The 15,971-nt window shown below is 53.0% G+C and overlaps 2 protein-coding genes across 5 annotated transcripts in view; both read left to right on the plus strand.

The window, feature by feature from the left end:
- The window catches only part of LOC131402778 (ral guanine nucleotide dissociation stimulator-like), a 55,434-nt gene that overhangs the window by 22,965 nt on the left and 16,498 nt on the right, over positions 1-15,971 (plus strand). Inside the window, exons 2-7 of one of the 3 annotated variants that reach the window (XM_058537321.1) lie at positions 1,205-1,252; positions 1,498-1,619; positions 5,441-7,677; positions 8,663-8,883; positions 9,650-9,865; positions 10,240-10,343. In XM_058537321.1, the coding sequence (XP_058393304.1) occupies positions 7,644-7,677; positions 8,663-8,883; positions 9,650-9,865; positions 10,240-10,343 (575 nt within the window). In that variant the 5' untranslated portion in view covers positions 1,205-1,252; positions 1,498-1,619; positions 5,441-7,643. The other 2 variants (XM_058537320.1, XR_009218959.1) reach the window with 2 other exon arrangements.
- LOC131402782 (ral guanine nucleotide dissociation stimulator-like) lies at positions 10,364-14,904 on the plus strand. 2 transcript variants are annotated; one of them, XR_009218960.1, is made up of 7 exons: positions 10,364-10,906; positions 12,436-12,525; positions 12,917-12,991; positions 13,590-13,622; positions 13,982-14,103; positions 14,303-14,393; positions 14,731-14,904. XR_009218960.1 is itself a non-coding variant. In XM_058537332.1 (6 exons), exons 1-6 carry the CDS (start codon positions 10,898-10,900, stop codon positions 14,337-14,339), a joined length of 366 nt encoding a protein of 121 aa, XP_058393315.1. In that variant the 5' UTR covers positions 10,364-10,897; the 3' UTR covers positions 14,340-14,694. The 2 variants fall into 2 exon arrangements, 1 of the variants encoding a protein (XP_058393315.1); XM_058537332.1 differs by lacking the exon at positions 14,731-14,904 and having other exon boundaries at positions 14,303-14,694.

Here is a 15,971-nt window from a genome sequence, read left to right on the forward strand (position 1 = left end):
GATGTACATTCAGCAAGTGGTTCCAGGAAAGGCACAAACCCCTCCTTCCTTAGCTGGTATAGACACTCTAGAGCCAGGCCGTTTTCTAAAACCATTTAGGCAAGAGACTCATGAGACTGTTGTACAAGGGCTAGGATAGGGTCTTACGGAGTTGTTGTCCATGTTGGGTTAAGGTTGTCGATACTTCTTGGTTGCCTCAGTTACCTGATTTTGTGTGGGTAGGGCCACCGCACCTGTGCCCAGTCCAGTCAGTCAGTCCTAGTAGAACTGAACACCCAGTGCTATAGGACTGACAGTGTCTATATGGGTTGGTGGTAGCCAGTCAGGGCAGGAAACTCAGGGGAAGTTTCCTGCGACCTGAGGGAAGCAGGTTGAAAGAGAGACAGTGATGCATTGCAGAATACAGCCTGGAGCAAGCTGCTCAGAGGGCTGGGGAAGAGAGACGCTCACTGAGTGAGAGCCTTGTGATATCAGCCCACAGTGAAACCCAAAAGTGGATGCTCCTGGTGTCAAATATTCATTAGCGGTCTTGGAGGTAAAACCAGTAATTTGCGTCCATTGACTGGTTACCTGTGCTATATGATTTCAGGGGGTATGGTTAAAGTGTTTGTGGGCCGAGGGATGTTTGTGCCTGGGCACAAAATCCCCAAGGTGGCCTCGAAGGCTACCCCAAAATGACCCCTCAAGGAGCAGTTGGGGCAGAAAGTGGGTGGAGCATTTTGAAGAAAGCCTGGGGCAAAGATGATGTTGTTCGATGGAGTTGGCTACAACTGAGTCTCTCCGCAGGGTAAGCCCTTCAGCTGGGGTACAATAGGTGATTGGAGGCCAAGTGACAGACCCTGCGACTCCTGATTCCCAGTGCACGGGCAGCCCTCTCAGCCCATTGGACATAAATGGTGGTGGTGTTTCTGAAGCATCTTGCTGGCAGTGTGGAAGGTATAGGGGACGTGTCGTGGGAGACGTCATAATACTGTCGGGAGGAGCTGTGTGTGAGATTACGGTGTTGAGGGGGAAGGACTGGAGGCAGGTGCAGTGGGTGTGTGACCAACAATGGTCAGTGAGGGGACAGCCAGGGGGTAACTGGGGAAAGCAGGGACCAGCAGAAGTCATGTGTTTAAAACAAGACACCAGGCCCAAATGGAGCCGCTTAGGCTAAGCCCCATGTCAACAAGCTGAGACTTAATTAGACTTTTGGCCCTCCCAGGAATGGAATCTTAAACCAGTCAGTGGGGAATCGCCTGATGAGCAGCAGGTAGGTCATCTTCCTGATGGAGCCCTGCCATCCCCTAAAGGAAGGTAACCTTGCAGTAACCAACCCGCTGTTGTGTCTAGTGTAACTTCCTTGTTCCTGCTCCCTTCTGCCTATAAAAGTCTTTCATGTTGTCCACCTCCTTGGCGCTCCTTTCTCTCTGCTAGACTGGATGCTGCCTGATTCATGAATTGTTGAATAAAGCCAATAAGATGTTTAAAATTTACTCAAATTTTGTTTTGTAACAGTTTGGTGGCAGCAGTGGGATTCAAAGGACTCATCTGATGGCTTCGGAGATGAGAAACACAGGCATTGGTACCCACAAAACCTTTGAGTTCTCCATCTTTTTCGCTGTTTCTGAGGGCCGTGAGTAAGTTCTTCTCGGATCTGAGATCCACTGTCTTTGTGTTGAGCTCCCGATCTAACTGGCTTTCCAGTCCAGGGTCAATGGGTCAGTCTAGACTGACAAGATGCTCTAAGAGAGCATCAGTCTTAGCCCTTGGTTAGTCCACAGTCCCCATTTGTTGGGGTCTGCTGGTTGAGTCTGCTGGCCCCTTGTGTTAGGGTCTGCTAGTTCAGTCCGTGGTTCTTGCTAATGGAGAGGAGTGGAAGAAATGTGTGCTCCATGCACACCCAGTCCTTGAAAACTTCCCACGTGCATTTTACATGCATTTTGCCTTCTGTTGACTGTCGATGGGTTCTAAGGAAATGGTGGAATTGTGGGTTTCTGCATGACTACCTCGAGCACTCGTCAACCTGAACAACCGCCCGGCACTACCAGAACTGAAAGACATCCCATCACCATGGATTGGAAGACTCCTTATTGTGATGGTGTCAACATTATCCAGAGAGATCAACAAGTGCAGTGCAGTCCTTATCAAAATCTCAAGGACATTTTGTGCTGAAATAGAAAAAAACCCATCCAAAAATTCTTATGGAATCTCAAGTAAGTCCAGATACCCAAAACAATCTTGAAAGGAGGTACTAAGTTGGAGGACTCATTCTTTCCTGATTGAAAACTTACTACAAATCTACAATATCGAAACAACATTGTCATGGCATAAAGACAGACATGTTGACCAATGGAAACAGAATTGAGAGCCCAGAAATTAACCCTCACCCATATGACCAAATGATGTTTGACAAGGGTGCGAAGATTATTCAATGGGGAAAAGACAGTCTTTTCAACAACTTGTGCTGGAAAAAGTGGATATCTACATGCAAAAGAATCAACTTGGACCCTTATCTAACACCATATACAAAGCTTAATTCCCAGTGGATCAAAGACCTAAATGTAAGACTATAATAGCCTTAGAAGAAAACATAAGACAAAACTTGACAAAATAGGATTTGGCAATGATTTCATGGATATGACACCCAAGGAGCAGGCAATAAAATAAGAAGATACACATGCTGGACTTCATGAATATTAAAATGTTTTGTGCCTCAAAAGACATTATCAACAGAGTAAAAGCACAAGCCACAGGATGGGAGACCATATTTGCAAACCATGTATCTGACAAGGGCTTACTATCCAGAATAAATAGGGAACTCCTAAACTCAACAATAAAAAACAAACAACACAAATCAGAAATGAACAAAGTACTTGAATAGACATTTCCTCAAAGAAGATCTGCAAGTGACCGATAAGCATATGAAAAGATGCCCAACATCAGTAATCATTAGGGAAATGCAAAGCAGAAACACAGTGAGAGACCACCTCACATTCATTAGGATGATATCTATCAAAAAAAGAAGAAAAAGAGTAGAACCAGTGTTGGCCAAGATGTGGAGAAGTTGGAACCCTTGTGCACTGTGGTAGGAATATAAAATATATAGTTGCAGTAAAAATCAGTATAACAATTCCTAAAAAAAATTAAAAATATATAGGATCCAGCAATTCCACTTGTGGGCATATACCCCCGCCCAAAACAGTTGAAAGCATGTTCTCAAGGACATATTTCAGCACCCATGTTCATAGCATCATTATTCACAACAGCTAAAACATGGAAGCCACCCAAGTATTGTAACCGAAGAAGGGCTCGCTGCACAATGCACCCCTTAAGCCAAACATGGGATACCCACTCTTGTAGAAGGGAAAAAGCTTTATTACGTGGTTGGCCAGCAAGGAGACAGGAGACAAAGGTTAAATCTTTCTCCCCGATGGGCTGTTGAAAAGGGCTTTTTAAGGGCAAAGCAGCAGGTGCAGGAAGGTTGGGGGCAGTCCTAGGCATTTTCTGCAAGCGCAGAAGATTTTCATGTTCTGTCACACATCCCCCGTTCAAAAGGTGGTGTCCTTAACATCATCAACAGGGGAGTTCTTGGTCCCCCAGGTCATTCTCCAGTCACTTGTACACTCGTGGTTTGAGTCTTGCCAGCCATCTTGTGGTCTCATTGGCTCAAACCAGTTGAAACTTGCTCAAGGAGCAAAAACAGAGTTTCTGAAAAACAACTCACGGCCCAAGATTAGATCCTTAGTAAACATCATATGAGACGTGGCTTAAGAAAGGAGTCTCCAGGGGACAGTTGATAAAAATCTGGCTGGGGCCCCATTTTATTTTGGGCTTGCTTTTGGGCCCAGTTATGGTTTCTGTCCAGGGTTGTATGGATAAGCAAAATGTGGAATATACATACAATGGCATATTATTCATCCTTAAAAAAGGAAGGAAATTCTAAGATACAGCACACGGTGGATGAACCTTCATGATATTACTCTAAATGAAATAAGCCATTCACAAAAATACAACCTTGTGTGATTTCCCTTCTATGAGGTTCCTGAAATCGCTAGATTCAGAGAGACAGAAAGTAGAATGGTGTTTGCCAGGGGCTGGGAGGGGGAGGAATGGGGGGTTATTCATGAATGGGTATAGAGTTTCAGTTTTGCAAGATGAGAAGAGTTCTGAAGATGGATCATGGTGATGATTGCACAGCAATATTAATGTCTTCAATACACTTAAAGCATACTTAATGTATCTATGGGGCCTGATGACTTGTCCTGGCCGAGCACATGCTTGTGCTGTTGCACATCTTACCCCTCACTGTACAGTTGGTAAACTGGCCCAGGAAGAGGCAGGTACTGGCCCAGACCACAGGAGGTGGTCAGGGTCCCGAAGACTATAGAGAGCTCCAGCTTCCTTGGCCAAGGCTCCACCCCTTCCCTCAGGTTTCCTTTGGCAATGAGAGGCATTAAGATTCTAGGGGATTGCTGCCCACCCCCTCCATATCGGGTCATTTTCCCCTCATCATCGCATGTGCACTGGCACACCCACTCTCACTGACTTCTCATGTGGGGACCACGGAGGTGCAGTCAAGAAAGAGCCGACACCAGGGAAGTGACAAGAGGCAGGAGGGAGAGAGGTTGCAGGCAGCTCTCCCACGGGGCAGTAACATCCGTTCTCCTAGATACGTGTCCAGGGGCGCAGAGATGGGCAGAGGAATCCCTAAGGTTCCTAGGTGTCTACCTGTTCCAGACCCATCCCTGGCCCAGCCTGGGGAGCACAGGACTGGGGTCCTGCAGTCCACCTCTGTGGGCACCGAGAACTGTGATGAGCCCATCCTCCCCTAGTGTAGGCAGTGGGAGCAGGAGAGAAGACCTCAGTGAGGGTCCTTCTATATAAAGTGGAGTGCATCCAGCAGGTGACTCCAAGCGTTCCATGTGCTTGCAACATGTCTGTTGGACTGGGTTCTCTGTCGATGACCTACTGTCATCAATGCTGAGAAAATGCTTTCCACCCCCTGGAGATCCTTTAGAACTGAGGAGGCTTGGGGGCTTGGGTGGATGAGAACTGGGTATAAGGAAGAAGATGCTAGAGCACTGGACACCAAGTCCAGAGTCCAGGGAGAAGACCAGTCCTTGTTGGACCGTCGGGGCCCTCATCTGGAGGGAGGGGAGATTCATTGTCCTGGTTGAGGTTGGATGCCTCAGGAGTGAAGAGGACACCTGGTGCAGGACAGCAAGATGGGGGGAAAGGTAGGCTTCCGAGATTGCTCCCACTCCCTCGAAGCCAACAGGTCCTGCTCCTTTACCCCTGGGACCCTGGAGAGCCTCTGCCTTGAGGACACCTGAAGAAAAGTTCGTTTCTGTTGGGTGGAGTTTTGGCAAGGGCTGCAGCACTAGTGCTGGCCACCAGGGGGCGGGCAGCCTCTTGTGTCAGTGGTTGCCAGTGAGTTTTTGTTTTTATGTTTTTTCAGGTCTACTGAGACATACTTGATATACAGCACTGTGCAAGTTAACACTGCTGTGTGGTATATTTGAAAGTTGCCAAGAGAGTAGATCCTAAAATTTCTCATCACCAGGATAAAAGCTTTTATTTCTGTGTCGTGATGGATGTTAACTAACCTTATTTTGGTAACCATTACATAATATATATATCAAGTCATTCTGCTGTAAACCTGGAATTTACACAGTGTCCACTGAACTTTTCTTGAGCACCTGGAGCAGCGAAGAGTCAAGCAGAGGTCTTTCTGGCTGTCCCCCTGCCTCAGAAACAACTTGTACCTCCTCTTACTAGTGTTCATCTCCACAATCAAAGTTGGTCATAAGCAGGGGGAGGGGTGCAAGAGCTTCCCATGTACTCATTCAGCAGCTGTGCACTGAGCCCTCACCCTGTGCCGGGTGCCCTGGTGGGCCGAAGTGCAGGATGAAAATGACCAAGTGGTCCCTGCCCGCCAGGAGCTCACAATCTAGAGGGGAAAGAGACAAAAGCAAAGACATGAGAAAGAAAAGAGCAAGTGCTGTAGAGAAACACAGCAGGGGGTTGTGAGGGAGGGCTGGGGGTCACTGGTAGGAGGGTCTGAAAGGCCTCACTGGGGTGACATTTGCTGGGACCAGAATGACAGGGGGGAGCCAGCCCTGCACGAGCCTGGTAGCAGTGTGTCAGGGAGAAGGTGCGACTGATGCAGAGTCTTGCAGGCAAGAGTGAGTTTGGCCGGAAGAGGTTAGAAAGGTGGCCAGTGTGGCTGGAGGGAGGCTGGGAGGAGAGAACAGGAGCTGGGGTGGAAGGTAGGGCCAGGGCCTGGTGGGCTGTGTCAGTTACCTTTCCCTCTCTGACTTCATTGCCCCAACCTTGCATTTCAAAACTACAAACGTTGACTATCTCACAATTTGTGTGGATCAGCAATCAGGCACGTTTTAGCTGGGCGCCTCTGCCTCAATGAGTTTAACAGGTTGGGGCTGTGGCCTCAACTGAGGCTCAACGGGGGAAGGACTGGCCCCCAAGTTCACTCTCAGCCTTCAGGGTTCAGTTTGGACTGAGAGCCTGAGTTCCCTTCTGTCTGTTGGCCTGGGCACTCCCTTGTTTCTCTCCTCGATGGGCCTCCACATTGGGCAGCCCCAAAACACCAGTATTTGATTCCTCAGTTCCAGGGATTCGACAGAGTGAGAGAGAGACACGGAGTAAGAGGAAGTGAGAGACTTTTTTAGTTAAAATCTAGACAAGACATCCTGTCACCTTGGCTGTTATTATGTTCAGAAGCCAGTGACTAACCACTTAGTGGTTCCACGGGGAGGTGTATAACATGGGTGGGGCTTACTGGGTACCCCTGTGGAGGCTATCCACCTCATAGGCCAAGATGAGGCACTTGGGTCTGATTCTACATAAAGCAGCAAACAATTGAATGGTTTTATGCCACAGTATGGCAATATCTGAATTTCCATTAGTTTCAACCCCCTCATGATGCTGACCTGAAAATGAGGCCAAGTTGGATGTGACTGTCCCAAAATCACATTCCTGGAACCCAGGCCTGTTTTGAGTGGTGTTCTGTGCTGCGTGTCACCCCTCATTATTATTCTTCCATCTCTAAGTTTGGGCCTTAGGTACATGTGACACCAGCCCACAGGGGTAATAGATATTATCTCATATACACTGGGTGACGTCCCTAGGAAGTAGATTCTAGCCTGATCCCCATGGTACAGGTTTGGAGACTGGGGAGGACCTGAGAGGCACAGTGACTTTCCCAGGATGCAGAACTGGTAAGAAAAAGAAGGTCTGCATTCATCTCTGTCTCCTCAAAGCTAGGACCCTAGTGAGGTTTCCAGGGAGCTGTGGCTAGGGCTGTGTGGGCTCCTTGTGTACAGTTCAGGAGATGACATGGGGGAGGAGGGTGAGCAGCCCAGGGGCAGGGAGCAGCTCTGGGCAAGTCTGATTGAGGGAAGGGACCCAGGTAATGGAATCTTGAAAAATGACCTCACTTCTTTGGTCATAGACCTCAACAGATCTTAGAACTCTGGTAACCAGGCACCCACAGACCCCCATCCAGCTCACTTGACTGGCGACGGTCAACAGACAAAGATGTTTAGTTGTTGTGTCCCGATTTTTGGAAGATCTGGGCTCAAGAAAGCCCAGAAAGAGAATCTTTTTCGTCATTGCCGACGTTGGCTCAGCCCTCATCCCCGATGCCTCTGGGCATCTGGCAGGAGGCAGCGAAAGGTAACAACGGGGCAGCCCAGGAAAGGCTAGTGCAGGCCAGGACACAACTGTGATCCCACCTGATCAGCCCCACACTCCTTGCCCCTCTTCGTGTGTGTGTGTGTGTGTGTGTGTGTGTGCGCGCGCATGTGTCTGTGTGGAGGGGGGAAGGCAGGGCATGAGGGGTGAGTCATTCCTAGGCAGGAGCTGGTAGTTAGGTGTCGGAAGCCTGGTGGGTCTGTCATGTTCATACAGGGTCATGGCTGGCAGCGTGAGAAGGTGAGCTCCTCTACTCATATGTTACGGAGCCCTAGAGGTTTCATCTCTTTCCCTCCTTGACCACAGTTCTTTGCAGGGATGCCCCTCTGTGCCTGAACTGAGGAGCAGACTTTCTCTTGGGCGTCGGCCCCAGTGGCAGTGTGCAGGCAGCCCCTGATTCCTTCTGGCCCAGCTCCCGGGCAGTCTTTGCAGAACTCCTCTCAGGAGGTGGTCGAGGAGCTGCCCAATGGTTTCGACTCCACCAACTCACTAGACAAGGGGCAGGTGCACGAGCCCACCCGCACCATCCAGTGCTGCTCTGAGATGAGAGCAGGAGCAGAGGGTCTCCACACTCAGGACCTTGAGACGCCGGGCTGGGACCAGAACTAGGGCGGGACCAGGCTGGGGCTGTCCCTTTTTCAAGCTAAAGGGGATGTACATGCAGGTCACCTTGCCTGGTTCGGAGCTGAGCTGCCGTGACCCTCTTTCCCTTGCCCGGTGTGAGCTTCTGGAGGCCACTGAGGCAGAGCCAGAGGGTAAGGCGGCCTGCAGGCTGGGTATTCCCGGAAGGGAAGTGGGATCTTTCCTGTGTTTGGAAGGACACGTGGAAAGTCAGCTATGTGGGTGAACCTTTCCCTTTATCCCGCTGCAGCGCCAGCTGCAGAGCTCCAGCCGGCGGCAGAAGCAGGGCAGTGGACAGTGGTGGAGGTAGAGCTGGCTCCAGCTCTGTCAATACCACCCCCTCTAGCGCTGGAGCCAGCGTCCCCTCCCTCAGCAGTGTTGGAGCTGGAGCAAGGGCCCACGTCGGCTGCAGCAGGAGTGGGAGCTGCTGAGCTGGAGTCACCTGGACCATCACTTCTAGTGGGAAGTCCATCTCCACCTGTGGCCATTAAGGAGGGTGAGAAGAAGCCTAACCTCACGGCCTTCCCTCCTAAGCTGGTGGCGGAGCAGTTGACCGTGATGGATGCGGTGAGCAGCTGGGCTCTCAGGGCGGAGGGGCAGGCCTTCCCTCTGCCATCAGTGCCCCAGACCTGATCCGGACTCCTATGACCTGGGCCCAAATCCTGGCGCTCCCCCTTACCAACCGTACGACCTGGGCAACTTTCTGAACCCCCAAGGCTTTGCTGTCCACCTGCAGAGGGTAGAGGTGGACACTAACAGGACCTGCTGCACAGAGTGGCTGTGCCGGCTCCATGAGGTAGAAGAGACAGAAAGCTGCGTGGGGCCTGGCCCATCAGTGGGGGAGGGGAACTCACTGTGTGCAGCCAGGTCCCTGGTGGCCCAACCGACTGCTCAGGAGGCTCAACAGCCTCAGCATTTATTAGAGACCTGATGTGTACTTCACTACAAGGGAGACAGACAGAGCCTGTGGTTGTAGCTGCCACAGGGGAATGTGCATCAGAATCGGAGTGGGACCAGAGCGGGCATCAGGGTGGTGGAAGATGCCCCCTTGGGATAAGCCTAGTTGAGCCACCATCTGGAGCTTGGAGTTAGCCAGGACGGGCTGGGTGCAAATGCCCCCTCCCTTCCCTGCCAGTATTGGGTTCTGGGTCATCCTGTGCTGGGTGTCCGCAGTGGACAGAGAAGAAAACCCAGGGACTCTCACAAGGCTCAGACCACATCCTGAGCTTCCTGAGCTCCAGCTCTAAACCGTGACCCCTGTGCGGCACTTTGGGGGCAGTAGACACGGAGCTGGGGTGTGGCAGGGCTGGGTGACACTCCCCCTGTTCCCCAGGAGCTCTTCCGGAAAGTGGTGCCCTCTCAGTGCCTGGGCTCCACCTGGGGCAAGAGGAACAAGCCCGGCAATGAGCACCTGGCACCCACCGTCCAGGCCACTGTCGACCACTTCAGAAGGGTGGTCAGCCTCGTCGTCACCACCTGCCTCGGGGACCCGAGCATGGCAGCCCAGGACAGGGCGAGGGTGGTGGAGCACTGGATCCAGGTGGCCCAGGTGTGCTGCGGGAGGCCCAGTGGAGCCCCTCTCTGGAGCCTTGGGAACCGCCTCTCCACCTTTATCAGCTCCCAGGATTGCAGTGTGTAGTCTAAGCCCCTGCACAGTCCCTAGGCCCTTCCTGCCAGGGGCCCGCTGACCTTGACTCCAGGTCCCAGTGGGAGGATGCTCACTTCCTCCCTGGCTCCTTCCCTGGGTTGAGCTAAAATCCTCCTCCCTGTGAGTGTTATTCTCTGGGTCCTAAATGTGCCCTTCTGGGGCTCCCTGAGCATCTGTCTCATCCAGGAGGGAAGATTTAAATAGAAGGGGACTGAAGCTAGAGCAAGCGGGTCTCCAGTGCCCCACCTCACAGCTCATTCTCTTCCCTTCCCCAGGAGTGCGAGATCCTGAAGAACTTCTCCTCGCTCCGTGCTGTCATCTCTGCTCTGCAGAAAACCTCCATAAGCCACCTGAAGAACACGTGGGCGGATGTTTCCTGGTGGGTAGGCCCCTCTCCATAGGAGGATCAAGGTGGATGGGGGATCTCTCGTATGTCTGCCGTTGCTCCCTCAGTCACGTGGGAACTCCTGGGAGGCAGCAAATGCTGGGGACAGGGCCTGGGCCTCGGTGGGGGGTCTCTAAGCCTCCCTGGGTCCTTAGTGCACCAGTTCTGCTTCAGGACTCAGTTTCCCTAAATGCCAGGGTTGAGCCACATTGGAGATTTTCAAATGTTTATGGCAACAGAAATCTACACCCAGTTGAAACTCAAAGTGGTCAAAACAGAGGTGCTCTGTAGAGCTGGGGAATGGAGACCCCAGTGACCAACAGGAGAGCCCCCGCCCAGTCCCACGAGACCTTAGCGCTCAGAGGAGTCCAGTGAGAACACTCCTCCAGGCAGGTTGCATCTCTTGGGTTTGCAAAGAAAAGGGATTTGCACTCAGACCCCTCACTTTATCCCCCAATTTATCCTTCCTTCTTTCCACTCCCCTCAGGGAGAGCTCAGAAAAACTTAAGGAGCTCTGTAGCCATGACAAGTCCTTGAGAAGAGAATTGATGACCAAGGTAGAGTGGAGGCTGGGGGTCTGGAAAGAGAGGAGGGGCGAGGGGGAAAGGGGGACTGGGCAGGCTGTGGTTTTGATAGTTTCTCACTTGAACGTTCTCTGAAACATTCCCGTCTGTCTTGTCCAGATTAACAAGCAGAGGGATCTGTTTCCTCCACGGGCGGGTGGGGTGCCGTTTGTGGGCATGAGGCCGTGCTCCTGGGACTCGGTGGTGTTGGCTGGGCTGTTCCAGGAGGAGTTGCCGAGCTGGCACCATCAGCAGGTCTCTGGCTTCCAAGCACGTCCATCCTGCTGGATGTAGCTTCTTCCAGGCTGTTGGGTGGTTGGGGTGGGTTTAGCCCTCAGCCTAAACCTGTCCTCAAGAAGCCAGGCCCCTGCCGCTCCTTCTGTCTTCACCATGTCTCCAAGGGGAGGCCACCCTGCCTGCCCCAGGTTCGGGCATGGCAGGGGATTCCCGTGGCCCAGGTGGACCAACAGGCTGCTCAGCCTTGGTTCTGAACGTCTGGACCAGAGACAGATGTGTGTGCATTCTGGGACCCCCCCCCGAACCCCTAGAGCAGTCACTGGAGCCAACCACAGGAGTCTCACCTGAGTGCCCGGTTGGCAATGACATATGCCCCAGGTGGCTTATGTGAAGCGTCTAGGCAACTGACGGATTCTTAGTGGATCTTTCTGAAAGGACCTTGGAAGCTTCATGTAAACGAGGAAGCAAAGCATCCTGTCACCCCCTTCCTTGTTGATTGGAGGTGGCACCTTGGCGGTCCAGTTCCTGAGTGGATAAAGAAAGAGTTCATTGCAGGGGAATGTCCTGAGGGCTTCCTTGGGGAGGAGTAGGCTTTGGCACGGCCTCTGTCCCAACCTGGGGGCCAGACACTCCATGGGACTGGGGCAGGCAAGAGCCACTCAACCGGACTCCCAAGACACCTCGTCTTCTCCATCCACAGCTCGGCCCAGGACCATGCTTTGAGAGCTCAGGGGACAGTACTGTGGTCAGTGGTGGGGCGGGGGTTAGGTGAGGACATTGGAACAGGGCCTCTGGCTGGGAGGGGCAAGTGGCCTCTCCTCTGTGGGCCCCTGAGCAACTCACTGCCCCTGTTTGGGCCTCTGCCTCCTCATCACGGAAGTGGAGGGATGGTGATTGTGTGGTGCAGGCCTCATACGGTGGTGATGAGATAAGAGGGAGGAAAGGAATGTGGGAGCTTTCTGCCTGCTCCACACGGAGGGGTGAGGGCGAGGACAACGATGACAGTCATATGTCACTGAGTCCTCAGGAGAACCTCTGACGTAGCTGGAGTTCTCACACTTTCCAGATGAGGAAACAGGCTCGAGGAGGCCAGGCCACAGGCCCAAGCTCACACCTAGAGTGTGAGTTGGAGCTGGGTTTGTTCTAGAATCACAAGACCTTGGAGGATGGAGTGGCAATTGTACCAGTTGACTCGAGTCAGATGTCCAGGGTCAGAGGCCAGTGGTGCTGGAGAGAAATGGGGTGAGGGGAGTATGGCCCGCTGACACTGTCATCGACCCTGGCAGGAGGGGCCCTCCACGTTTGCCCCCCCGGAGATCATCCCCCAGAGAGTGCAGGAGAAGCAGCAGCAGCAGCAGCAGCAGCAGCAGCAGCAGGTGAGTGTGCCTGTGCGGGAGGGGCTCTGCCCTCCCAGCTGGAGGCCTCAAATCAAGAGAGGAGGGCCCTTCCTCCTGGTGCCACAGTGCTTGAGTCCCCCAGTAGAAGTGACCAGGAGGGGGCCCTGGAAGAGCTGGTGCAGGATGGGTTGTGGGGAGGGCCAGGGACCGCACACCCTGTGATTTGCCAGAAGCCAGCCCTGGGAGGTGAGGAGGAGGAGTGTGGGTGTTCTTGCGGTGTGAAGGGAGGAGGAATTGAGGGTCCTAGGCTGCTCCCCGTGGGAACCCTGGGGTGGGCCAGGAGGCTGAGGTTGAGGACTTTTCAGGGGAGGGTCTGCACAGGGACGACTTGAGAGCAAGGGCTCATCTCACCCAAACCCCCACGTGACAGGGTGTCGTCCCCTATCTTGGCACTTTCCTCGGTGACCTGCTGATGCTGCACCTGGCGATGGGTGATTATCTCGAGGTGGGTGAACATGGGGACCAGGCAGGGAAGACCAGGATCCTGAGCCTGGGGATGCAGGAGCCCCCGAACTAACCTCTGAGCTCTCAGCACTTGGCACATCTCTCATGAGAGCCTCGCAGCCGCCCCTGGGAGCTGGGGCAGCAGGCCCATCTTAGGGATGAGTGAACACAGGCTCCGCCTGAGACACTCATTCTGGTTCCCCAGGCTGGGGAAGCTCAGAGCTGCCTGATGGCACAGCTGCGTGAAGTTTTATCTGAGCTGGATTCAGCCTCTAACTCCCATGCTGCCCATGGAGGGAGAGAGGAGTCGGGTCCCCCCAAGTCAGGCAGCACATAAGTGGCTGAGCAGTTCCCTCTGCCTGAGGCCTCAGCCTCCAAGTCTGTCATCAGAGAGGGTTGTGCTGCCAGGTCCCTCAGCCTCACCCCCCTGTCCTCCTCCTCTGGAGCCCAGAGCCCAGCCTAGGTCCAAGTCCTGTTTTCTCTGCATGCCCGGCCCCTCTGGGGACCTGGCAGTCGTGCACCATGAGAAGGGGTGGGCATAGAGGGCTAGTCAGGCTGGGGGGGCTCTGTCTGATGGACTCTGGCTGTCTGCCTTCCAGGGGAATGAGATCAACCTTCAGAAAAGGACTGAGGTGAGCAGCTGTGGCACTCCCTGCAGGGGAGGGGAAGGAGGTGGAAATCAGAGACCCTCTGGGCAGAACAGTCCCTGGCTCCACCCCCCTGTATCTTAGATTGAGAGGAAGAGTTTGATAACAGAGAAAAGGGAGAGCCATCCAATTGGCGGGTGGGTTGAGGGGAGGATGGCGTCAAGGAAAACTTCCTGGAGGAGGGGCTGATTATTCCCATTCTGAGAACAGGTAGAGCCTGGATGCGACTGGAGGGAAGGAGGGTTCCCAGGACTGGTCCCCTGCCCCACTTCTCACCCCCGACAAGGCCGCTGCAGCATCCCCCACAGGCCCTGTCTGCATCCTCTCCTTCCCTCTGGCCCCAGGAATACCGAGTCATGAGGGAGATCCTGCTGCTCCAGGTGGCTGCAAAGAATTACAACCTAGAGCCCGAGGAGCGATTTGGGGCCTGGTTCCAGGACATGGAGCTGCTCAATGAGAATGATAGGTGAGGCCGGGCAGGAGTTGGCTGAGGGCAGAGGTGGACCCTCCCTCCAGAGAGCCTGTCTCCGTGGCCCCCTGGTCAGCCCCAGGCCTTATCGTGTTGCAACCTCTGGGACACCCAGACTCCAGCTGCTGGGCAGGCAGTGGGGGGTCACCTGTGGTGTGGCTCCTGGTAGGCTCACAGGTGCTTCTGTGTCCTGTAGCTACAGCCTGTCCTGCCAGCTATGGCCCCAGGCCTAATTGGCCAGCAGAATACTCAAGGCCAAGAAGAACCGGCTATCATCAAGGTCAGGGGTGAGTGAGTGTCTGGGCCGGGGTGACTGACTCCTAGGGGTTCAGTAAAGCTTCGGGCTAAGCGTGGCCTTTGGGAGTCGGACAGCTGGCACTGGGATCCCAGCTCCACTACTGAGCAGTCCTGTGACTGGGGTGACTCTCTCCAGCTTCCTGAGACTCTGTTTCCTCCTCTATAAAATAGGTGATACTAAATGATCGCTCATGTGACAGGGACAAATGGGGTACTGGTGGCTGACAGCACTGAGCACAGGGACTGGAGCACCCAGTGCAGTGGGGACAGGGTGTGGCGCCATGGTTCTGAGGGAGGACCCCAAGATAACCCGACTCTTCTACTCAGCCCCCAGGCCCCAACACCGAGCCCCGTACCAGTAGCCAATCACAGCCGCATCCTCAGCAGCGAGGACACAGCTGGGACGCTTGCGATGCACCGGGCCGGCTCCTCCCACCTGATGGGTAGGGGAGCATTGCAAGCTGATTCCTGGGGCCCCGTGAAGCCCAAGAGAGCGGGGACGACCCCCCCCCCAGCTCCCTGACATGTCTACCCCAGCATCTAGTCACCCATTGGGGAGGGACAGTAGTTATATGTTGTAAATAATAAATGCCATATTTGAATATTATATTAAAGTCCTGTTCCCTTTAATAGCCTGGGAGTTGTGGTGTGGTTCTGTCGCTTTCTGTAGGCATGTAAGGGAGGCATAGAATCTCACATTTCTCCTTGAATCAAGAACTCTTCTGGGTCATCAGCTTATTGTATGTGGGAGAAGGACCAGCCCCTTCCCTGGCCAGTGGGGACACTCCCAAGTCCCCCTAAGTCAGAGGACAAGTTCATTTCAGTATCATTGAGCTGCTCCAGGAGCAGACACGGCCCGCTGCCCATTCTCTTGGGATTTAAAGGTTGAAGGTACTTTCATAGGCAGAGCAACAACCACTGAAATGTGGGTGTCTTTAAAACAGCACTACCCAGGACCATGTCGTGCCACAGGCAGGGGCTGCCTTTCTACATTCTGGAGGAAGAGGGAATAGTTTCTGATTCTCTTGTGAGGTTTCTTTTGATCATATTTTAGGAACTTGTAGTTTTCTAGTTCAACCTCTGGAATTGCATCAGCTGTAAGTGGGGAAAACGATGTAAAAATATCAAAACGTTGTTATGAGAGGTTCGGGGATTCGATCAGAGATGTAAAAGACATTTTCCACTCCAAACAAATGGACTGAAGGTATATTTTATTATATGGAGGATAGCAAAGGCGATAGTCCGCAAACAGATCCCAATAGGTCAAATAATAAGAGGGAAAAAACACCAGCTCGACTGGAAAGGGAAAACATCCACATCGGCTGAGATAGCAGCAGATCTGAATAGGTCATATAATAAGAGGGGAAAACATCAGATCGATCGGAAAGGGAAACACCAGATCGACTGAAGGGAAATGACACAAATCAACCGGAAAGAGAAACACCAGATTGACCGAAAAGAGAACACATCAAATCAGTTACTTCACAGTAAATCAATTACTCACAACATCCACACCCCACTGCCGGGAGAGTCCTGTCAATCGACACGGCTGGGCAAGGATCACACAT

The sequence above is a fragment of the Diceros bicornis genome, unplaced genomic scaffold, assembly GCF_020826845.1.
Source record: "Diceros bicornis minor isolate mBicDic1 unplaced genomic scaffold, mDicBic1.mat.cur scaffold_265_ctg1, whole genome shotgun sequence".
NCBI lineage: Eukaryota > Metazoa > Chordata > Mammalia > Perissodactyla > Rhinocerotidae > Diceros > Diceros bicornis.

Bases quoted from the DNA above. Each gene is read 5' to 3' on its own strand.
- LOC131402782 (XM_058537332.1), top strand. The intron at 12,526-12,916 runs GTGAGTGTGCCT...CCCACGTGACAG, and splicing joins AGCAGCAGCAGCAGCAGCAG to GGTGTCGTCCCCTATCTTGG. The intron at 14,104-14,302 runs GTGAGGCCGGGC...TGTGTCCTGTAG, and splicing joins CTGCTCAATGAGAATGATAG to CTACAGCCTGTCCTGCCAGC.